At 48.3% G+C, this 25,057-nt stretch overlaps 1 protein-coding gene across 1 annotated transcript in view; it reads left to right on the top strand.

Moving 5' to 3' along the window:
- The window catches only part of LOC130296262 (NXPE family member 2-like), a 149,438-nt gene that overhangs the window by 38,613 nt on the left and 85,768 nt on the right, over positions 1 to 25,057 (top strand). Inside the window, exon 2 of the mRNA XM_056547653.1 lies at positions 5,352 to 6,046. Coding sequence (XP_056403628.1) covers positions 5,352 to 6,046 — 695 coding nt within the window. The remainder of the gene's footprint in view (positions 1 to 5,351; positions 6,047 to 25,057) is intronic.

Here is a 25,057-nt window from a genome sequence, read left to right as displayed (position 1 = left end):
CACTAGTAAGAACCAAAACACATGATACACTGGTGGCTCCCAACCATCAGCCTTACAATATGGAGGTATTGTATTCAGAAGGCAGAATTTCAAATGTACATGCAGCTTTAATTTTGTGTACATTATTAGAGATGAGCGAATCAAATTAGACGAACCCGAATTTGTTACGAATTTCATGAAAAATTAGATTTGCAACGAATACGAATATTGCAGCGATTCGATCGCGCGAATCGCTTCATTAACTCCTTAAGGACCAAGCATTTTTCTGTTTTTACACTTTCGTTTTTTCCTCCTTACCTTTTAAAAATCATAACCCTTTCAATTTTGCACCTAAAAATCCATATGAGGGCTTATTTTTTGCGCCACCAATTCTACTTTGGAATGAACTCAGTCATTTTACACAAACATTTATGGCGAAACGGAAAAAAAAATCATTGTGCAACAAAATTGAAGAAAAAACACCATTTTGTAAATTTTTGCGGCTTCTGTTTCTAGGCAGTATTTTTCGGTAAAAATGACACTTTATCTTTATTCTGTAGGTCCATACGGTTAAAATGATCCCCTACTTATATAGATTTGATTTTGTCGCACTTCTGGAAAAAATCATAACTACATGCAGGAAAATTTATACATTTAAAATTGTCCTTTTCTGACCCCCTATAACTTTTTTATTTTTCCACGTACAGGGTGGTTTGAGGGCTACTTTTTTGCGCCGTGATCTGAAGTTTTAATCGGTACCATTTTTATTTTGATTGGACTTCTTAATCGCTTTTTATTCCTTTTTTTATGGTATGAAAAGTGACCAAAAATACGCTATTTTGGACTTTGGAATTTTTTTGCGTGTACGCCATTGACCGTGCGGTTTAATTAATGATATATTTTTATAGTTCAGACATTTACGCACGCGGCGATACCACATATGTGTATTTTTATTATGGTTACATATTTTTTATATGGAATTTGGGAAAAGGGGGGTGATTTAAACTTTTAATAAGGAAGGGGTTAATGTGTGTGTTTTTAAACTTTTTTTTAACTTTTTTTTTTTACACTTTTAGTCCCCTTAGAAGACTTTTAGGAGGAATCATTAGATTCCTCATACAGATCATTGTGGTTTCATAAAACCACAATGATCTGCGTGCTCTGCGCTCGATTGACAAAGCCTGGCCCTGCCAGGCTTTATCATTCAGAGAGCCGGAGCCGCCGCAGCAGGAGAGGTAAGCCCTCAGGCTACCTCAGTAGTGGATCGCTCCCCCGCGATCGCGCTGCGGGGGGGCGATACACCCCACTGGACCACCAGGGACTGTATACAGGCACCTTTAGACGCCGCTGTCAACTTTGACAGCGGCGATCTAAAGGGTTAATAGCCGGCCGCGGCGATCATCGCATGTCGGCTATTAACGCCAGCCCCCAGCTACAGGAATCAGCTGGGGGCTGGCCGGTATGACGCGGGCTCGAGTCGGGAGCCCGCGTCATACCCCGGTAACGGCCATTGGACGAGTATAGACGTCCATGGTCGTTATCGGGTTAAACTCCATTTTACAGCGTTCCAGGCTATTGGAGAGCTAAGATGGCGGATCCACATATGAGTACATGGGGCAGGGGATTATGGGAGGGCGGAAAACAGTGGCGGGATTTAAGGTAGGCGGGCTGACCCTGAATCACTTGTGAGATGCAGCCTATCAGTGTTCACTAAGCCCTGTGATGTCACAGCCCCTATATAATCGGCGGCCATCTTGCCTCTCTTCATTTCATCTATGCACTCAGATGGAGAGGACGGGACTGTGTGTGTGTGAATAGCTCATACCACAGCGTTACACTGTAACTGTTAGTCACATCAGCATTAGGGAAAGGCAGGAGTGCAGAGTGCTGTGCTGTTACTCTGAGAAGGATCATTGATTGCTAAACCTCCTATTCACGTTATTGAGCATTGCAGCAGAGAGGGGCAGATAGCTGTCAGCTGCCTCATACAGATCTCCAAGCTGCCTGAACTTTCTGAAGCATTGTTTATTTATTTTTTGCTCCACAAATCTCCTGCTGCTCAGAATTGTGTGACAGAGTGCAATTTAGGGTTTAATCCCTGAATTTTTTTTTTTTGTGGTGCTGCACTGTTGGGTCCTGCTGCTGTTCAGAAATACATGATTGTTCAGTGGACTGTAGTGCATTTGTACCATTTTGTACCTGTTACCTGTTAAGAGGCTACATACTGTGCAAGTCCAAACAATACTATTCACCGGCTGTTTTTTTTTTTAAATAGCTTTTTCTGCGTATAGTTAGGCATATTACTGCCCTCATCAGTACATACCGCATAGGTACATCCAAGTATTGTACCATTTAGCACCTGTTAAGCTGTCAACGTGCTCCATACCGTCAAAGTCCAAACAATAGTATCCACCGGCTGGTGTTTTACAAAAATACTGATTTTTTTCTGCGTATATTTAGGCATATTACTGCCCTCATCAGTGCATACCGCATAGGTACATCCAAGTATTGTACCATCTAGTACCTGTTAATCTGTAAAGGGCCTACATACTGTGAAAGGACAGCCGTAAGTAATCACCTGCTGCTGTTCTAGACAAATACTGTTTAAAGAGTAGTGTAGCGTATTGTAATACCCTCATAAACGCACTAAGTATGTCAGGCAGAGAAGTGACAGGACGTGCACAGAGGAGTGGCAGAGGCCTAAATACTTCAGGCAGAGTTGGCAGCAGACTTGGGGCGAGTGGCAGCAGGAGTCGCAACGAAAGGCCTGAGCTCCCGTTATCAGCCAGCGGTCATGTCTCCACCAGCAACCCATCTGCCGTCGTCGATTGGTCAACACGCTCATCCACATCATCACAAGTGACATCTGACACCCCCCAGTCAACAGTCCGTGGGTTCCTCAGACACTAACCTCAGTTGGCATGACCCGGGAGCAGTCCCTGTCCTCCCATTGTCTTTGTCCTATGCGGTTCCCTCTCCTAAAGAAGTATCTTATGCTGTGAGTTCAGCTCCACTATTTACTGAGGACGATCTAATAGAGGACAGTCAGCATCTCATGGGCAGCCAAGAAGGGGACGAGACATGTGCCGCTTGCTCCTCTAGGCGGCCAAGTAGTGATGCGGAGAGTGACGTGGTTGTCAGTGTTGCAAGGGTTAAGGGTCCTGAAACAGAAACTGTTGGGGAACCTGAGGAGGACATCAGTGATGTGCAAACACCTGTGGATGATGATGAGGCCTATTACAATTGGGAGCCGGGTGCAGAAGGGGCTTCATCATCATCAGGAGAAGAGGGTTGCAGGTTGCCCTTGAGGATTGTGAAGCCCTGGTGTGTACTCGTGCCATTCAGGCAATATATGGGTTACTGATGCCGCTGTGGGGCCTGGGTCTGGGAATTTCAAACTTTCTCATAGGTAGAGCCCGCTATCCAAAATCTTTTTCAAAAATTTCTAAAATTGTGGTGTTTTTTGGGGGGGATTGTGAAGCCCTGGTGTGTACTCGTGGATCAGCCAACTCCAGGCTGTGTCATTCAGGCAATATATGGGTTACTGATGCCGCTGTGGGGCCTGGGTCTGCGAATTTCAAATTTTCTCATAGGTAGCACCCGCTATCCAAAATCTTTTTAAAAAATTGCAAAAATTGTGGTGTTTTTTGGGGGGGATTGTGAAGCCCTAGTGTGTACTCGTGCATCAGCCAACTCCAGGCTGTGTCATTCAGGCAATATATGGGTTACTGATGCCGCTGTGGGGCCTGGGTCTGGGAATTTCAAACTTTCTCATAGGTAGAACCCGCTATCCAAAATCTTTTTCAAAAATTTCTAAAATTGTGGTGTTTTTTGGGGGGGATTGTGAAGCCCTGGTGTGTACTCGTGGATCAGCCAACTCCAGGCTGTGTCATTCAGGCAATATATGGGTTACTGATGCCGCTGTGGGGCCTGGGTCTGCGAATTTCAAATTTTCTCATAGGTAGCACCCGCTATCCAAAATCTTTTTAAAAAATTGCAAAAATTGTGGTGTTTTTTGGGGGGGATTGTGAAGCCCTAGTGTGTACTCGTGCATCAGCCAACTCCAGGCTGTGTCATTCAGGCAATATATGGGTTACTGATGCCGCTGTGGGGCCTGGGTCTGGGAATTTCAAACTTTCTCATAGGTAGAACCCGCTATCCAAAATCTTTTTCAAAAATTTCTAAAATTGTGGTGTTTTTTGGGGGGGATTGTGAAGCCCTGGTGTGTACTCGTGGATCAGCCAACTCCAGGCTGTGTCATTCAGGCAATATATGGGTTACTGATGCCGCTGTGGGGCCTGGGTCTGCGAATTTCAAATTTTCTCATAGGTAGCACCCGCTATCCAAAATCTTTTTAAAAAATTTCTAAAATTGCGGTGTTTTTTGGGGGGGATTGAGATGCCCTGGTGTGTACTCATGTATCAGCCAACTCCAGGCTGTGTCATTCAGGCAATATATGGGTTACTGATTCCGCTGTGGGGCCTGGGTCTGGGAATTTCAAATTTTCTCATAGGTAGCACCCGCTATCCAAAATCTTTTTCAAAAATTTCTAAAATTGTGGTGTTTTTTTTTTGGGGGGGGGGGGGGGGGGGGATTGTGAAGCCCTGGTGTGTACTTGTGCATCAGCCAACTCCAGGCTAGGTAGCACCCGCCATCCAAAATCTTCGGTTTAAATTTCTTAATTCATTTTTTAATCTTAGGGATTGTGAAGGCCTAGTGCCTACTCATGCTGCTGGCAACTCCGGGCTGTGCCAATCATCCACTATATGGTCTCCTCATGCTGACAACACCTCCATGCTGTGTCATTCAGCCACTATATGGTCTCCTCATGCTGACAACATGTCCATGCTGTGTCATTCAGCCACTATATGGTCTCCTCATGCTGCCAACACCTCCACGCTGTGCCATTCAGCCACTATATGGTGTCCTGACACTGATGCCACCACCAGGCTCTGTCATTGTGCTGCTGTGCGGCAGTGATTCTAAGAGCGATGCCGGTAATCTGCATGCTATTCTGAATAACAGTATTATTTCACTACCCCAGCACATTCCATATGCGTTTTAGAACACAGCAAAGTGTTCTATACCCCTATAGAGGCTGTATGTAGGCTAGAAATAGCCTTTTTCAATATAGATTTGCCACAAAAAAATTTGGATCGAAACAAACTTTATCGGAAAATTTGGCGAATCGGCCGAATCAAATTTTTGAAAAGTTCGCTCATCTCTATACATTATCATAATGTTCTTTGATGCAGTAACACTCACATGACAGCCCACATGTAACTTATCAGTTATTAATACAATTCCCTGATTGTTGGAATGTAAAATAGCAAGAAATATGCAAAAATGTATTTACAATCTGTATTTCTTAGGTTTCTCCTGTAATACTTTATTCACCTGAACTGACTCCGAACTCAGAAGAACCCAGTAGCCGCATTATCCTATCAGAAGATGAGCGTCTTATCCTCAACAAGATATCTGGATGGATCCATACAGGGTCCTTTAATGACACAAGATTTGCCTCAAGTGCTAAGAACAGCAAGGCCACTATTCTTAACCCCAGGAAGAAGTACTGCACTGGAGACAAGTTAACTATCCAGATTGATATGTTTGATTATTTGGGTAATAGGAAGACGTATGGAGGAGACTTCATAAGATCTAGAATATTCAACCCTACTCTGAACACCGGAGCCTCGGGAGTGGTTGAAGACTTCAACAATGGAACCTATCATGTCCACTTTACTTTATTTTGGAAAGGCAAAGTTTATGTTTCCCTGTTACTTTACCATTCAAGTGAGGCGGTTTCAGCCCTATGGAAAGCCAGGGACAATGACTATGGACTTATAGCCTTTATAGGAACTTTTGTGAACAGAAGCCAGTCCATTAAAAGTGAATGTGGATTCAGGTTGGATTCAGGAAGGGAAGTCTGTGAATATAGACCTGTGAAAGGCGAAACTTTTTACTGCATCAAAAAGGACAATTTCCATTGTGGTTCATTAAGTACTCTCCAGTCCCAGAACCAAAATGTCTCTTTCCTCAGGAACACAGATAGGCTGCTGTTTAACAGGTAAAAAAAATATATATATATATTCTGCTTTTCCTGGTACTATGATTTTTGTGGTTCCCCACATACATGTATGGAGGTGTATTAGGCATATGGCCATCTTCTTCATTGGTGGTGTAAATCTGCTTAACCCCTTAAGGACGCAGGACGTACTCAAACGGCACGTTTGAGTACGTCCTGTCAAATCCCGGCCCCCCGCCGCTAGCTGGAGGGGAGCCGGTGCCCGATGCCTGCTGAAATCGTTCAGCAGGCATCGGGGCATATCGCCCAGGGGGGTCATTATGCCCCCCCATGTCGGCGATGGCCGCAGATCGCTGGACAATTCAGTCCAGCGATCTGCGGCAGATTCCGGGTCAATCGGGTCTCCAGTGACCCGGTGACCCGGTGCATTGCCGTGGAATGAGATTTGCCATAGAATGAGATGGTCCGCCTCCATCACATCCTATTGGCTCTCTCTTGTCACGTGACATATTTAAACGTCACGCAGCGATGCGCACAGCAGTGTCAGTTTGGCTATCACAGGGAGAGGATCTCCTCTCCCTGTGATAGCTGAAGCTGTACGAAGCTCTCATGGCCTCTGTGGCCCGACAGAAGTTCACACATGTACGCAGCTCATACGGCTGCCTCATATACATTTACTCTATTACATCCACAGCGCTATCGGGATCCCTATGCCCGATGCCGCTGTCATCAGTGTGCGTCCCCCCGAGCGCCCCACGCCCGCAGCTCCACTCCCCGTCCCCCGCAGCTCCACTCCCCGTCCCCCGCAGCTGTACTCCCCGTCGCCCGTAGCTCTACTCCCGGTCCCCCGTAGCTCTACTCCCCGCCCCCCTCAGCTCTACTTCCCGTCCCCCGCAGCTGTACTCCCCGTCCCCCGTAGGTCTATTCCCAGTCCCCTGTTAACGCTCAGGGTGCGATCAACAGCGCTATGGGGATTCCGATGCCGCTGTCATCAGTGTGCCTCCCCCCGAGCGCCCCACGCCCGCAGCTGTACTCCCCGTCCCGTTAACGGTCAGGGAGCGGGGAACAGAAAATAGAGCATCGGGCGCAGGTAAAGTAGTACTGCGCATGCGCAGCACTACGCGAATAACTTAACCTGCGCCCGATGCTCTACTTTCTGTTCCCCGCTCCCTGACCGTTAACGGGACGGGGAGTACAGCTGCGGGCGTGGGGCGCTCGGGGGGAGGCACACTGATGACAGCGGCATCGGAATCCCCATAGCGCTGTGGATCAACAGTAAATGTATATGAGGCAGCCGTATGAGCTGCGTACATGTGTGAACTTCTGTCGGGCCACAGAGGCCATGAGAGCTCCGTACAGCTTCAGCTATCACAGGGTGAGGAGATCCTCTCCCTGTGATAGCCAAATTGACACTGCTGTGCGCATCGATGCGTGACGTTTAAATATGTCACGTGACAAGAGAGAGCCAATAGGATGTGATGGAGGCGGACCATCTCATTCTATGGCAAATCTCATTCCACGGCAATGCACCGGAATTACAGGCTGTTCGGGGCCGTCTCCGACGGCCCCGAACAGCCAGAGCCTGCAGGGGTGAGGTGGCACTGGTGCCACCTCACGATCGCCCTGATTCGTCGGCTGGATTACCGGCCGACCAATCAGGGCGCCTGCTGCGGGTGTCACTCCCGCAACCCGCTACGCCCCTCTTCCGGAGGACGTGAGCGGGTGCGGGACGTGCACCCCAGGTGCTGGGGACCCCGATCCCCGGCGTCAATGTTGGGATCGGGGCCCCAGGAGCGACGGCCGCGGCGGCGACGATGAGAGACTGACCTGTGCGGCGAGGATCGTTGGAGGTGAGTGACAGCCTCCTGCTGTTGCTTAGCAACAGCTCCCAGCATGCAAAAAGGGCATGCTGGGAGCTGTAGTTATGCAACAGCAGGAGGCAGACCACCACAACTCCCAGCATGCCCTTATGGGCATGCTGGGACTTGTAGTTTTGCAACAGCTGGAGGCACATTTTTTCTATGGAAAAGTGTACCTTCAGCTGTTGTGTAACTACAACTCCCAGCTTGCACAAACAGCTAAAGTGCATGCTGGGAGTTGTAGTAGTGCATCTGCTGGTTGCATAACTACAACTCCCAGCATGCCCGTAGGCTGTCAGTGACTGCTGGGAGTTGTAGTTTTGCAACAGCTGAAGGCACACTGAGTTATGTAGCAAACCAGTGTGTCTCCAGCTGTTGCATAACTACAGTCCCCAGCATCCCCATCCAAAGTAGTATGCCTCCAGCTGTTGCATAACTACAAGACCCAGCATGCCTTTCCGCTGTCCGTACATGCTGGGGGTTGTAGCTTTTGCAACAGCTGAAGGCACACTGGTTGCAAAACACTGAGTTTATTACCAAACTCGGTGTTTCACAACCAGTGTGCCTCCAGCTGTTGCAAAACTACAACTCCCAGCATGCACTGATAGACCGTACATGCTGGGAGTTGTAGTTTTGCAACAGCTGGAGACACACTGGTTTGCTACATAACTCAGTGTGCCTTCAGCTGTTGCAAAACTACAACTCCCAGCAGTCACTGACAGCCTACGGGCATGCTGGGAGTTGTAGTTATGCAACCAGCAGATGCACTACTACAACTCCCAGCATGCACTTTAGCTGTTTGTGCAAGCTGGGAGTTGTAGTTACACAACAGCTGAAGGTACACTTTTCCATAGAAAAAATGTGCCTCCAGCTGTTGCAAAACTACAAGTCCCAGCATGCCCATAAGGCATGTCAACGTACAGGGTACACTCACATGGGCGGAGGATTACAGTAAGTATCTGGCTGCAAGTTTGAGCTGCGGCAAATTTTCTGCCGCAGCTCAAACTGCCAGCGAGAAACTACTGTGAACCCCCGCCCGTGCGACTGTACCCTAAAAACACTACACTAACACACAATAAAATAAAAAGTAAAAAACACTACATATACACATACCCCTACACAGCCCCCCTCCCCAATAAAAATGAAAAATGTCTGGTACGCCACTGTTTCCAAAACGGAGCCTCCAGCTGTTGCAAAACAACTACTCCCAGTATTGCCAGATAGTCACTGACTGTCTAGGCATGCTGGGAGTTTTACAACAGCTGGAGGCACCCTGTTTGGGAATCACTGGCATAGAATACCCCTATGTCCACCCCTATGCAAGTCCCTAATTTAGGCCTCAAATGCGCAAGGCATTCTCACTTTGGAGCCCTGTCGTATTTCAAGGCAACAGTTTAGGGCCACATATGGGGTATCGCCGTACTCGAGAGAAATTGTGTTACAAATTTTGGGGGGGTATTTTCTGCTTTTACCCTTTTTAAAAATGTAAAATTTTTGGGAAAAGAGGCATTTTAGGTAAAAAAAAAAATTTTTTTTACATATGCAAAAGTCGTGAAACACCTGTGGGGTATTAAGGTTCACTTAACCCCTTGTTACGTTCCCCGAGGGGTCTAGTTTCCAAAATGGTATGCCACGTGTTTTTTTTTTCTGTTCTGGCACCCTAAATGCGGCATGCCCCCAGAGAAAAATTTGCTTTCAAAAAGCCAAATGTGACTCCTCCTCTTCTGAGACCTGTAGTGCGCCAGCAGAGCACGTTTCACCCCCATATGGGGTGTTTTCTGAATCGGGAGAAATTGGGCTTCAAATTTTGGGGGGTATTTTCTGCTTTAACCCTTTGTAAAAATGTAAATTTTTTGGGAAACCAAGCATTTTAGGTATTTTTTTTTTTTTTTACATATGCAAAAGTTGTGAAACCCCTGTGGGGTATTAAGGTTCACTTTACCCCTTGTTACGTTCCCCAAGGGGTCTAGTTTCCAAAATGGTATGCCATGTGGGGTTTTTTGCTGTCCTGGCACCATAGAGGCTTCCTAAATGCGGCATGCCCCCGGAGCAAAATTTCCTTCAAAAAAGCCAAATGTGACTCCTTCTCTTCTGAGACCTGTAGTGCGCCAGCAGAGCACTTTTCACCCCCATATGGGGTGTTTTCTGTATCGGGAGAAATTGGGCTTCAAATTTTGGTGGGTATTTTCTGCTTTAACCCTTTGTAAAAATGTAAATTTTTTGGGAAACCAAGCATTTTAGGTAATTTTTTTTTTTTTTTACATATGCAAAAGTTGTGAAACCCCTGTGGGGTATTAAGGTTCACTTTACCCCTTGTTACGTTCCCCAAGGGGTCTAGTTTCCAAAATGGTATGCCATGTGGGGTTTTTTGCTGCCCTGGCACCATAGGGGCTTCCTAAATGTGGCATGCCCCCAGAGCAAAATTTCCTTCAAAAAAGCCAAATGTGACTCCTTCTCTTCTGAGACCTGTAGTGCGCCAGCAGAGCACTTTTCACCCCCATATGGGGTGTTTTCTGAATCGGGAGAAATTGGGCTTCAAATTTTGGGGGGTATTTTCTGCTATTACCCTTTTGAAAAATGTAAAACTTTTGGGAAACCAAGCATTTTAGGAAAAATTTTTTTTTTTTACATATGCAAAAGTCGTGAACCACCTGTGGGGTATTAAGGTTTACTTTACCCCTTGTTATGTTCCCCGAGGGGTCTAGTTTCCAAAATGGTATGCCATGTGTTTTTTTTTTGCTGTTCTGGCACCATAGGGGCTTTCTAAATGTGACATGCCCCCCAAAAACCATTTGTCGCTCCTTCCCTTCTGAGCCCTCTACTGCGCCCGCCGAACACTTTACATAGACATATGAGGTATGTGCTTACTCGAGAAAAATTGGGTTTCAAATACAAGTAAAAATTTTCTCCTTTTTACCCCTTGCAAAAATTCAAAAATTGGGTCTACAAAAACATGCGAGTGTAAAAAATGAAGATTGTGAATTTTCTCCTTCACTTTGCTGCTATTCCTGTGAAACACCTAAAGGGTTAAAACACTGACTGAATGTCATTTTGAATACTTTGGGGGGTGCAGTTTTTATAATGGGGTCTTTTATGGGGTATTTCTAATATGAAGACCCTTCAAATCCACTTCAAACCTGAACTGGTCCCTGAAAAAAAGCGAGTTTCAAAATTTTGTGAAAAATTGGAAAATTGCTGCTGAACTTTGAAGCCTTCCGGTGTCTTCCAAAAGTAAAAACTCATAAATTTTATGATGCAAACATAAAGTAGACATATTGCATATGTGAATAAAAAAAAAAAATTTTGAATATCCGTTTTCCTTACAAGCAGAGAGCTTCAAAATTAGAAAAATGCAAAATTTTCTAATTTTTCATCAAATTTTGGGATTTTTCACCAAGAAAGGATGCAAGTTACCACAAAAATTTACCACCATGTTAAAGTAGAATATGTCACGAAAAAACAATCTCGGAATCAGATTGATAACTAAAAGCATTCCAGAGTTATTAATGTTTAAAGTGACAGTGGTCAGAATTGCAAAAAATGGCTGAGTCCTTAAGGTGAAAAAGGGCTCAGTCCTTAAGGGGTTAAAGGGGTACTCTGCCCCTAGACATCTTATCCCCTATCCAAAGGATAGGGGATAAGATGTCTGATCGCTGTGGTCCTGCCGCTGAGGACCCCCGTGATCTCCCTGCGGACCCTGCGTTCGTTTAGAGCGTCGGGTGCAGTGCCGGAGGCTCGTGACGTTACGGCCGCATCCTGCTTGTGACATCATGACCACGCCCCCTCAATGGCCATCAAGCCCCCTCCTATAGACTTGCATTGAGGGGGCGTGGCCGTGACATCATGAGCGGGCCATGACCATGAGGTCACAAACCTCAGCCCCGCATCGCCAGTCATTCGGCACGGAGCTAAGTTTGCTCCGTGCACCGGATGTCTGGGGTGCCGCAGCCGAGATTGCGGGGGTCCCCAGCGACAGGACCCCAAAGTTCAGACATCTTATCTCCAGTCCTTTGAATAGGGAATAAGATGTCTATAGGCGGAGTACCCCTTTAAAAGGTATCTTCTCTCCACAGGTTACTCAACATTGATAAAGGAAAAGGAATCTATGCTATAGGTGAAAACACACGATCCTTCATATAAGGATATACTGGCTAATGTCTCACTGTTAACATCAATTTGGGGATTAGTCATATGTTACTGTCTACATCTACCACAGTAGAGCACCTAAATTCAGGGGTGGACATATCACTTGTTCAGCCGGTTCGGCTGCACAGGGGCCCAGCGTGTTAGGGGGCCCCCCTAGTAGCCTAGATCACAGCCTGGGCCTCACAGTCTGGGCCCCTGCAAGGTCCCCTGCCAGTACTTCATACTAAATGCTGCAGCAACAGGTCCCGGACCTGCCGCTGACAGCAGTAATTTACCTTTAAACCGGCCGGGCGAGACGGACAGGCCAGGGGCTGATGGAAACAGACATGCCCCCCGCAGGCACGCACGTCTGTTCCAAGCCCCTGACGTCACTTGTCATGGCCTCTGACCCCGGCAGAAGCGACAGGAGCAGCAAACCCTCCCGCATCACAGCCGCATCGCTGAGCAGATAAGGTGAGGAGAGCGACGGTCGGGTGCAGGGCGGTGGGGGGTTGGGGAGGGGATTGTAATGATGATGAAGAAGACAGGAGGGGTGTTGAAGAGGTTGGTGGTGTAATGATAAGAAGGATCGGGGGTCTGGGAGAGCGTAGTGTTGGGGGTAGGAGGACCAGAAGGGGGGTCAGGGGGTGTAGTGATTAAGGGGTTTAATGTTGACGAGAAGGACTGGGGGGGTGTCAGCTGTGTAATACTGATGAGGTGCTTAAGGTATATGAGGTGATGAGGAGACTGAGGAAGGAGTGCATGGGGTGTATGGGGGTGATGAGGAGACTGAGGATGGAGTGCATGGGGTGTATGGGGGTGATGAGGAGACTGAGGATGGAGTGCATGGGTTGTATGGGGTGATGAGGAGACTGAGGATGGAGTGCATGGGTTGTATGGGGTGATGAGGACACTGAAGATGGAGTGCATGGGGTGATGAGGAGACTGAAGATGGAGTGCATGGGGTGATGAGGAGACTGAAGATGGAGTGCATGGCGTGATGAGGAGACTGAAGATGGAGTGCATGGGGTGATGAGGACACTGAAGATGGAGTGCATGGGGTGATGAGGAGACTGAAGATGGAGTGCATGGGGTGATGAGGAGACTGAGGATGGAGTGCGTGGGGTGTATGGGGTGATGAGGAGACTGAGGATGGGGTGCGTGGGGTGTATGGGGTGATGAGGAGACTGAGGATGGGGTGCGTGGGGTGTATGGGGTGATGAGGATGGAGTGCGTGGGGTGTATGGGGTGATGAGGAGACTGAGGATGGAGTGCATGGGTTGTATGGGGTGATGAGGATGGAGTGCATGGGGTGTATGGGGTGATGAGGAGACTGAGGGTGGAGTGCATGGGGTGATGAGGACACTGAAGATGGAGTGCATGGGGTGATGAGGTCACTGAAGATGGAGTGCATGGGGTGATGAGGAGACTGAAGATGGAGTGCATGGGGTGATGAGGACACTGAAGATGGAGTGCATGGGGTGATGAGGAGACTGAAGATGGAGTGCATGGGGTGATGAGGACACTGAAGATGGAGTGCATGGGGTGATGAGGAGACTGAAGATGGAGTGCATGGGGTGATGAGGAGACTGAAGATGGGGTGTGTGGGGTGTATGGGGTGATGAGGAGACTGAGGATGGGGTGTATGGGGTGATGAGGAGACCGAGGATGGGTTGTGTGGGGTGTATGGGGTGATGAGACTGAAGATGGGGTGCGTGGGGTGTATGGTGGTGATGAGACTGAGGCTGGGCTGCGTGTGGTGATAAGGAAACTGAGGATGGGGTATATGGGGGTGATGAGGAGACTGAGGATAGAGTGCATGGGGTGATGAGGACACTGAGGATAGAGTGCATGGGGTGATGAGGAGACCGAGGATGGAGTGTGTGGGGTGTATGGGGGGATGAGAAGACCGAGGATGGATTGTGTGGGGTGTATGGGGTGATGAGACTGAGGATGGGGTGCGTGGGGTGTATGGGGGTGATGATTAGACTGAGGAAGGGTTGTGTGGGGTGTATGGGGGGATGAGACTGAGGATGGGTTGTGTGGGGTGTATGGGATGATGAGGAGACTGAGGATGGAGTGCGTGGGGTGTATGGGGTGATTCAGTGGTGTATAGTGGTTGGCAGTATTATATTAATAGAGTACAGTGGTTGGCAGTTAGTGTTGCTCGCGAATATTTGCAATTCGAATATTATTCGCGAATATCGCATATTCGCGAATTCGCGAATTTTGCGAATATAGCGCTATATATTCGTAATTACGAATATTCGTTTTTTTTTTGTTTTTTTCTTCACAATACACATCACAGTGATCACCCCTCTCTGCTTCCAGCTTGTGTGGTGTAAAGAAGGTTCTAATACTACTGTGTGAGACTGGCGCGCGAAAATTCGCATATGTTAATTTTCGCATATGCGAATTATCGTGTATGCTAATTTTGCATATGCTAATTTTCACATATGTTAATTTTCGCATACGCGAATTTTCGCATATGCGAAAAATAAAACGAGAATATAACGAATATGCGAATATTCGCGAATATATGACGAATATTCGTCCATATATTCGCGAATATTCGCGAATTCGAATATGGCCTATGCCGCTCAACACTATTGGCAGTATTATATTCAGGGGTACAGTATTTGGCAGTATTATATTCGGGGGTACAGTGGTTGGCAGTATTATATTCAGGGGTACAGTGGTTGGCAGTATTATATTCAGGGGTACAGTGGTTGGCAGTATTATATTAATAGAGTACAGTGGTTGGTTGTATTATATTCAGGGGTACAGTGGTTGGCAGTATTCAGGGGGTACAGTGGTTGGCAGTATTATGTTCAGAGGTACACTATTTGGCAGTATTATATTCAGGGGTACAGTGGTTGGCAGTATTATGTTCAGGGGTACACTATTTGGCAGTATTATATTCAGGGGTACAGTGGTTGGCAGTATTATATTCAAGGGTATAGTGGTTAGCAGTATTCAGAGGGTACAGTGGTTGGCAGTATTATACTAATAGAGTACAGTGGTTGACAGTATTATATTCAGGGGTACAGTGATTGGCAGTATTATATTCAGGGGTACAGTGGTTGGCAGTATTCAGGGGGTAAAGTGGTTGGCAGTATTATATTCAGGGGTACAGTATTTGGCAGTATTATATTCAGGGGTACAGTGGTTGGCAGTATTTTATTAAGGGGTACAGTGGTTGGCAGTATTATATTCAGGGGGTACAGTATTTGGCAAGGTTACAATGATTATTGTCATCATACAGAGGATGAGGATCTACTGACAAATTAAGGAACCAATGATGTCCAGGTGTCAGACTCTGCAGAGAAGATGGAAGAAATCCTGGTGTCTGGACCAGATGAAGAAGAAAAGTAAAGACAACAGAGAAGACGTCACTCAGGTCAGTGATATCATTGTGTATTTTCCTAACTGTCCCATCAGAGCTGTAGTCACTGATATTGTGTAGTCTCCTGACTGTCCCATCAGCTGTAGTCACTTCAGACATGATGGGAGTTGCAGCTTTCCAACATCTGGGGAGCCACTTGAATCTAGGTGATTGGTGGGGTCCCATGAGTCAGACCCCCCACCATAAAAATGGACTGTTTATTTTAAAATGCCTGGGCCTATTTTTGGTCCCAGTCTGGCCCTGCCTGTAAGTCACTTCTATCACTAAGGATAAGAAGCCAAGGAACATGGGGTTGCCAAGGGGTGTCGTGCTAAGTCCAGGGGTGCGAATGTAAAGGGGAGCACTGCCCTCTGCCTCCCAGCTAGATACGGGTCAGGCTGACCCGGGGGAGTACTCACTGGGCCGCACACTGAGAGGGACAGGTGCCACCCGGAGCCCACCTCAGGAGCCGTTCCATCCACCTGTGGTGGAATAGGCAAGTGGCGACACTACACGCACGGGGTAAGTGGAGGCCCTCCGGTGGGGTCTAGGTACATGAGGGGGCACAGTGCTGGGGGGGGGGCCCAGGCACACTCTTTGCACAGGGGCCCTCTGCTGTGTGTGTCTGCCCCTGCCTAAATGTATATATTACTCTGTACGTTACACATCCACACTGTTTATCTGGTGAAGGACGCCATTGTGACACTTGTGGTCTGCTGCAGGCATTCTCCATTGTATGCATTTTATGCTGGGGATCGCCCTTAGCAACGGACTACAAGGGCAGGATCTGTTCCCCCAGTATAAATGCACAACTGCATTTGGGGTTGAGCATTTCCTGCCATTTGAAACCACGTTTTTCTTTCTTGTTGAAAACACACGATCAGGTTGCGTTTCAGTTGCACTAAAGGTTGTTTCCAATAGTAAGTAATGGAAAATTTCACTGCATATTGGAACCCGTGCAACCTGTGCATTTTCACCCAAAACGTGATTGTATGCATAAAATGTAGGCACTCATATACAATAGCATTGGACCAACCCACTAGTGATCTAATGTATAAGGGAATCTTTAAAAAGGTTTCTGGTAGCAGCTTTGCAACTTCTTAAAGACTTAAAGAAGAAATGTAAACTTGTTTAAGTTGTGGTAGAGGGTGTGATGCAGGGCAGATGGAATTACCCTAGGGGCAGATGGCATTAACCCCTTGTATTCGTGACGCCAGGGCATGGTTTATCCTCAATACCAACCGAAGGTATACCGCTGGATCCTGGGCTAGGCACGGGGGCAATAATGACTTCGACGCCAAATTATGGAGCAACAGTAGCTTTACTGAGGGTAGACAGGTGGAAAAGTCTATACAGATTAGCCAGGCCCACGTAGATGACCAGTGACTTCAGAGACCTTAGGGCTTGCTGGGACTTGCAGTGGACTGGGACAATTGTGATGCAGGCCACGCTGACTGAAGACAGTGTGACTTTGACTGAGACTGACTATACCCCGTTTGTAACTTACCAGCTCTGACTGGGACCTGGGGGTAGTGGACTTGTAGACTTATGGCTACATGACAGACTTTAGGCCTCCTCTGGACTCCAGACACACAGCTTGGACTTGACTGCACTGTGGTTCAGCAAAGACAGTCTCCAAAGAGAGCAGAGCTCCAAGAGAGTGAAGAGACTCCTCCCAGGGCTTATAGAGGGGAGACTCTGGTGAGGTCCCATTGGTCACCCTTTGGTCACATGATCACTGACACCTTGCTGGGTCACAATCACAAGACAGATGTTTAACCACATGTGGTATGGCGGGGTGTTTGGTGCAGGGCAGATGTTGTTACCCTAGGGGCAGATGGCATTAACCCCTTGTATTCGTGACACCAGGGCGTGGTTTAACATATAACCACCTGAAGGTATATCACTGGATCCTGGGCTAGGCACGGGGGCAATGAAGACTCTGACATTACGGACAATGATAGCTTTACTGAGGGTAGACAGTTGGTATAGTCTATACAGTTCAACCAGGGCCCAAAGAGGTGACCAGTGATGCAGAGACCTTAAGGGCTTGGGACTTGTAGTAGGACTGGACAATTGAATGCAGACCATGCTGACTTGACAGATGACAGGGACTGACTTGACTTGACTCATAAAGCTGTGACTTTATCTTACTTGACTTGATGGTGGCTGCAGGACTGGACTTTGAGGTCTCCAACACTCTGGACACACACACTAGGCGACTGCACTGGACCTCAGCAGGAAGAGAGAGAGAAGCTCCACCCAGGGCTTATATGGGGGAGACTAGCAGGGTCACTCTTGGGATCACCTGGTCACTGGTGCCTCCTGTGTAACAATCGCATGACATATCACATGGTATAACTCTTAAAGCAACATTACATTTTATAACACTTTACATAAAATAAATGTGAAATATATTTACAATGGGCAAACAAGTGCAGGGGGCCTTGGGGACACTGAAGGAGGCTGCCTGACAGGACAGCAGGAGTGCAGGGCAACACCTCACGTACTGGGCCACCACACACATGACAACTGTCCTTAAAGCTGCAACATTTTACACTGCTCAAAATAAAATTAAGGGAACACTAAGATAACACATCCTAGATCTGAAGGAATGAACTTATCGTATGGAATACTTTCGTCTTTACATAGTTGAATGCGCTGACAACAAAATCACCCAAAAATTATGAATGGAAATCAAATTTATCAAAGCATGGAGGTCTGGATATGGAGTCACACTCAAAATCAGAGTGGGAAACCTCTCTACAGGCTGATCCAACTTTATGTAATGTCCTTATAACAAGTCACAATGAGGCTCAGTAGTGTGTGTGACCTCCACGTGCCCGTATGACCTCCCTACAATGCCTGGGCATGCTCCTGATGAGGTGGAGGATGGTCTCCTGAGGGATGTCCTCCTAGACCTGGACTAAAGCATCCGCCAACTCCTGGACAGTCTGTGGTACAACGGGGCATTGGTGAATGGAGCGAGACATGATGTCCCAGATGTGCTCAATCGAATTCAAGTCTGGGGAATGGGCGGGCCAATCCATAGCATCAATGCCTTCCTCTTGCAGGAACTGATGACACACTCCAGCCACATAAGGTCTAGCATTGTCCAAGTGCATAGGAAAAGCAATCGGCACAAGTGTCACCTAGCTCCAATAGTCAATCACTGTTCAGCATAGAGGAGATATAATTAAAGCCAGATACGGACTTTTCAGCAGCGTGGATCCCGCCGGTGTGGTGCTCAGTCCCAGGAACATGCAGCGGTGCAATCAGAATAGCCATGAAGGAGAGGACGGCACACATCAGAAAGGCGTTGAAACAAATTTACTTTATTCGGAGCAAAGTGTCACAACGTGCAGGGTAAAAGCTCGTACGCCAGCAGGAGGTCTAGCATTGTCTTGCATTAGGAGAAACCAAGGGCCAACCGCACCAGCATATGGTCTCACAAGGGGTCTGAGGATCTCTGTACCTAATGGCAGTCAGTCTACCTCTGGCAAGCACATGGAAGGCTGTGCGGTCCCCCAAAGAAATGCCACCCCACACCATTACTGACCCACCGCCAAACCGGTCATGCTGGAGGATCTTGCAAGCAGTAGAACGTTCTCCATGGTGTCTCCAGACTCTGTCACGTCTGTCACATGTGCTCAGTGTGAACTTGTTTTCATCTGTGAAGAGCCCAGGGCGCTAGTGGCGAATTTGCCGATCTTGGTGTTCTCTGGCAAATGACAAACATCCTGCACGGTTTTGGGCTGTAGGCACAAACCCCACCTGTGGACATCGGGCTCTCATACCACCCTCATGGAGCCTGTTACCGTTTGAGTGGACACACGCACATTTGTGGCCTGCTGGAGGTCATTTTGCAGGGCTTTGACAGTGTTCCTCCTGCTATTCCTTGCACAAAGGTGGAGGTAGCGGTCCTGCTGCTGGGTTCTTGCCCTCCTATGGCCTCCTCCACATCTCCTGATGTACTGGCCTGTCTCCTGGTAGCGCCTCCATGCTCTGGACACTATGCAGACAGACACAGCAAAACTTCTTGCCACAGCTTGCATTGATGTGCCATCCTGGATGAGCTGCACTACCTGAGCCACTTGTGTGGGCTGTAGACTCCGTCTCATGCTACCACTAGAGTGAAAGCACCGCCAGCATTCAAAAGTGACCAAAACATCAGCCAGGAAGCATAGGAACTGACAAGTTGTCTGTGGTCACCACCTGCAGAACCACTCCTTTATTGGGGGTGTCTTGCTAATTGCCTATAATTTCCACCTGTTGTCTTTTCCATGTGAAATTGATTGTCAATCAGTGTTCTTCCTGAGTGGACAGTGGGATTTCACACAAGTGTCATTGACTTGGAGTTACATTGTGTTGTTTAAGTGTTCCCTTTATTTTTTTGAGCAGTGTATATACCGTATTTATCGGCGTATAACACGCACTTTTTAGGCTAAAATTTTTAGCCTAAAGTCTGTGTGCGTGTTATACGCCGATACACCCCGGGAAAGGCAGGGGGAGAGAGGCCGTCGCTGCCCGCTTCTCTCCCCCTGCCTTTCCTGGGGTCTAGAGCGCTGCTGTCGGCCCTTTTCACCCCCTGGTTATCGGCGCCGCTGCCCGTTCTGTCCCCCTGACTATCGGTGCCGGCGCCGATAGCCAGGGGGAGAGAAGCGGTGCCGACAGCCAGGGGGAGAGAAGGGGCAGCGGCACCCATTGCCGGCGCCGCTGCCCCGTTGCCTCCCCCATCCCCGGTGGCATAATTACCTGAGTCCGGTCCGCGCTGCTCCGCTGCTCCAGGCCTCCGTCGTGCGTCCCCGGCGTCATTGCTATGCGCTGAACGGCACGGCGCATGACGTCAGTGCGCCGCGCCGCGCATAGTAACGACGCTGGAGACGCACGACGGAGGCCTGGAGCAGCGCGGACCGGACTCAGGTAATTATGCCACCGGGAATGGGTGCCGCTGCCCCTTCTCTCCCCCTGGCTGTCGGCGCCGCTTCTCTCCCCCTGGCTATCGGCGCCGGCACCGATAGTCAGGGGGACAGAACGGGCAGCGGCGCCGATAACCAGGGGGTGAGAAGGGCCGACAGCAGCGCTCTAGACCCCAGGAAAGGCAGGGGGAGAGAAGCGGGCAGCGACGGCCTCTCTCCCTCTGCCTTTCCTGGGGGTATATCGGGGTATACACGCTTTTTTTACCCAAATATCCGTGGTAAAATGAGGGTGCGTGTTATAGGCCGGTGCGTGGTATACCCCGATAAATACGGTACATTACATGGCATAATAATAACTGTACAAGGGCAACAGATGCAGGGGGTCCCAGGGGACACTGCAGGGAGGCTGCTTGACAGGGCAGCAAGGGTACAGGAGTACAACTCCTATACTGGGCCACCTCAAAGCATGTATATTTATTGGAGGAGTAGCTGTCGGCCAGAAGAGCTGTTCAGACAATGGCAATCTAAAGTATATAGACACCTTAAATAGTATCTGCCATGATCTTGTTAAATGTTATAATCCTCCCGGTTCACTGCCCCCATCATGATAAACCACCCCCTGCCATTATTTTTTTAGTTTTCTACCTTGATATTGCTCTGAAATTTCTGCTCAGTCTCAGTCATATTCACAGACTGGGAAGGGGAATTCCCCAGCAGGCGTGACATCATCTGAAGCCATAAAGGGGAGAACTTCCTCCCTCACTCTACTACACACAGCCCAGAGCAGTTTAGTGTGAGATGAGCTATAATTGGCTAAGGCTGCACACACCAATCAGCATTCCAGTCTGCATTTCCTGATTTTGGACTTCTGCCAGGCCAGCAGGAGTCCAAAGTCTGTGCCAGAGCAAGGGGGAAATTTGCTCAAGTAGGGAGACACCTAATGGCAGCTTTTTGAAATGCAAATAAAACATAGAAAACTTCATTATTCTTTTTTAAACTAAGTATATTAGAAAGATTTTCTATTTACCATAAGGAGTGCAATCGGAAAACTGTGTTTTAATGCCCATTTAAATGGGCACTGTCACCAACTTTATTTTTTGATATGTTGTAGTACTTATGTACTACAACATATCTCTAATATACTTTTATTATTTTTTTTTTTATTAAAATTGATTAATTTGCATTTGAAAACCGGCCACTAGGGGTCTCCCTCCTAGTGGCCGGCTGCAGCCTGGCGTGACGTCACGCCTGAAAAAGGACCGATGCGGCCGGGCATCGGTCCTTTTTCATTCAGCCTGCGCTCGCTCCCTGCCTGTCAATCAGACAGGCAGGGAGCGAGCGCATTGGCTCCCGGCCACTGGCTGGGAGGCCACTTCTCCCGCACATCGCCGCCGCCTCATCGCCGCCGCCGCTGTCCCTGCACACCCGCTGTCGGACTCTGCAGTAAGTGTAATGGGGGGGGGGGTGTTGTGATGGAGGGAACGGGTTATGGCGGACGGGGGGGGGGGAGACGGATGGGACGGGCTAGCGCCGCATGTAACTAATATAGTTTATCTACACAGGGTGCCTCCAGCTGTTTCAATACTACAACTCCCAACATGCCCTGATGGCCAATAGATGTCAGGGCAAGCTGGGAGTTGTAGTGATGAAACAGCTGGAGGCACCCTGTGTAGATGAACTAATGGCGGAAAGCACGCTACCAGGCAGACAAAAAGCATTTTTAATATAGTAAAAATTTAAAGCAGGGAGGGGGTTAGGGATAGATGGGTAATAGGCAGGGACAGAAAAAAAAAATAGGATGGTGGGAGCTACCCTTTAACTGTTGGCAGAACCCTTGGCTTCTCTGAGGCCTGAATTAGGGCATGGATGGTCCCGTGATTAAAGGGACTATCCAGTAATAGAAAAACAGAGCTACTTTATTTCAAAAACTGCTCCCCATCTGTCTTCAGGTTTGGTGTTGTTTGCAGCTCAGTTCCATTGAAGTGAATAGAGCCAAATTGTAAAATCACACCTAACCTGGAGACAGACGTGGAGCTGTTTTTGAAAGAAATTAGCTGTGTTTTTCTATTCCTGAATAATCCCTTTAAGTAGACTTGACTTATGGATGGTTCAGTCATGGTAGGGATCTCAAGGATAGAACTGGGTGTAAAAGAAGCCATTCTCTTTTTGATTAATAGGCAAAGTTGGGTAGAAAAAGATATACTGTGTGTTGGTTCATGTGCTGGAGGGCAAAGCAAGGGTGAAAAAGTAAAGCGAACGTAAACTCTTTACAGTGACCCCCCCCCCCCCCCCGACCTACGATGACCCCTACATACGATCATTTCAACATACGATGGCCTCTCAGAGGCAGCATCAACATACGATGCTTTTGTATGTCGGGGCCATTACATAAACAGCTATCCAGCAGCGCAGACTGCTTCAGCTGCCCCCGGATAGCCGTTTACGGTGCCCCGTGTGGTCCGCTGACGATCACTTACCTGTCCTCGGGGCTCCGGCGCGTCCTCTTCAGGATCCCCTGCATCGTCGGCGCTCTCCATAGTCGTCATCACGACGCTGCGCACGCCGTCCCGTCATCCAATAGGAGCGGCATGCGTAGCTACGTGATGGCGGCGACGGAGAGCGAGGATGCCGGGGAAGTAGAGGCCTTGCCGGAGCGTCGGGGATACCCCGGGGACGCGGCGACAGCGATGGAAGGCAACATCCAGGGCAGCGGTGACGAGCGGTGACGGTTCGGAGCGGCGGGGACAGGTGAGTATAACCTCCAATACCAGTGGTCTTCAACCTGCGGACCTCCAGATGTTGCAAAACTACAACTCCCAGCATGCCCGGACAGCCAACAGCTGTCCTGGCATGCTGGGTGTTGTAGTTTTGCAACATCTGGAGGTCCGCAGGTTGTAGACCATTGTCCTATACTTTACATTGCACGGATCCCTCAACATGCGATGGTTTCAACAAACGATGGTCCGTTTGGAACGGATTACCATCGTATGTTGAGGGAACACTGTATTTTTTCCTCTCCAGTCCGTTACTCTATAAATAGAATTTTTGACTAACCAGCATGCCCCTGAGGAGAACACATGAGGTCTACAAACTTTTAGTGTCAGTAAGATTACTGACCAGTAATACTAACAGTAAAAATACTGAACAGGCCATAAAGAAACTACATAATTATTGATAATAAAACTTCAAATAACCCAAACTATGAACGATTGTATTGTTCTACTGACAGTATTCTTCCTCCCTTCTAAGCCTGGATAACCCCCTGAACAATCTTTTTTATATCCATGAAATAATATTGCTCAGAACCCTGATCCCCTAAAGTTGCCTATAATCTGAGACTTGGGTTTTAGCACCATCATGGCTCTTAGCACCTGAAGTTTCTACCCCTGATTGGTGTCCAGATTACCTGAACTTCCCACCACATAGTAAGAGAGAAGGTGGTCAAATTTAGCTCCTGCACCCTAAAACCATCTACCATGTCAATGAATCTCCAACTAAACTTAAATCCTCAAGGTGCGGCACGAAGATCACAGAGGGTTACCAACGGCGGCCCCCTGCGATCAGACATCTTATCCCCTCTTCTTTAAATGGGGATAAGATGTATGTGGCTAAAGTACCCCTTTAAATTACATTGCCAGTTGGCTCAGTGTAGCTGATTGGGATAACCAAGGCGAAATCGCTATATCCCAAACAGCTCAGTGGACAGGCAAAGGGTTCCTACCAGCCTCCAGCTCGTCCGATCAACGCTCCAATAGTGCAGTCAGCCTCAGCACCGATACACTGAAGCAGTACAGTCAGCCTCAGCACCGATACACTGAAGCAGTGCAGTCAGCCTCAGCGCCGATACACTGAAGCAGTGCAGTCAGCCTCAGCGCCGATACACTGAAGCAGTGCAGTCAGCCTCAGCACCGATACACTGAAGCAGTGCAGTCAGCCTCAGCACCGATACACTGAAGCAGTGCAGTCAGCCTCAGCACCGATACACTGAAGCAGTGCAGTCAGCCTCAGCACCGATACACTGAAGCAGTGCAGTCAGCCTCAGCACCGATACACTGAAGCAGTGCAGTCAGCCTCAGCACCGATACACTGAAGCAGTACAGTCAGCCTCAGTACCGATACACTGAAGCAGTGCAGTCAGCCTCAGCACCGATACACTGAAGCAGTGCAGTCAGCCTCAGCACTGATACACTGAAGCAGTACAGTCAGCCTCAGTACCGATACACTGAAGCAGTGCAGTCAGCCTCAGCACCGATACACTGAAGCAGTACAGTCAGCCTCAGTACCGATACACTGAAGCAATGCAGTCAGCCTCAGCACCGATACACTGAAGCAGTACAGTCAGCCTCAGTACCGATACACTGAAGCAGTACAGTCAGCCTCAGTACCGATACACTGAAGCAGTGCAGTCAGCCTCAGCACCGATACACTGAAGCAGTGCAGTCAGCCTCAGCACCGATACACTGAAGCAGTACAGTCAGCCTCAGTACCGATACACTGAAGCAGTGCAGTCAGCCTCAGCACCGATACACTGAAGCAGTACAGTCAGCCTCAGTACCGATACACTGAAGCAGTGCAGTCAGCCTCAGCACCGATACACTGAAGCAGTACAGTCAGCCTCAGTACCGATACACTGAAGCAATGCAGTCAGCCTCAGCACCGATACACTGAAGCAGTGCAGTCAGCCTCAGCACCGATACACTGAAGCAGTACAGTCAGCCTCAGTACCGATACACTGAAGCAGTGCAGTCAGCCTCAGCACCGATAC

The sequence above is a fragment of the Hyla sarda genome, chromosome 12 (genome assembly GCF_029499605.1).
Source record: "Hyla sarda isolate aHylSar1 chromosome 12, aHylSar1.hap1, whole genome shotgun sequence".
In the NCBI taxonomy this organism is placed as follows: domain Eukaryota; kingdom Metazoa; phylum Chordata; class Amphibia; order Anura; family Hylidae; genus Hyla; species Hyla sarda.
Note: the sequence above shows the minus strand (reverse complement) of the source record. Positions and strands in the feature narration are given on the sequence as shown.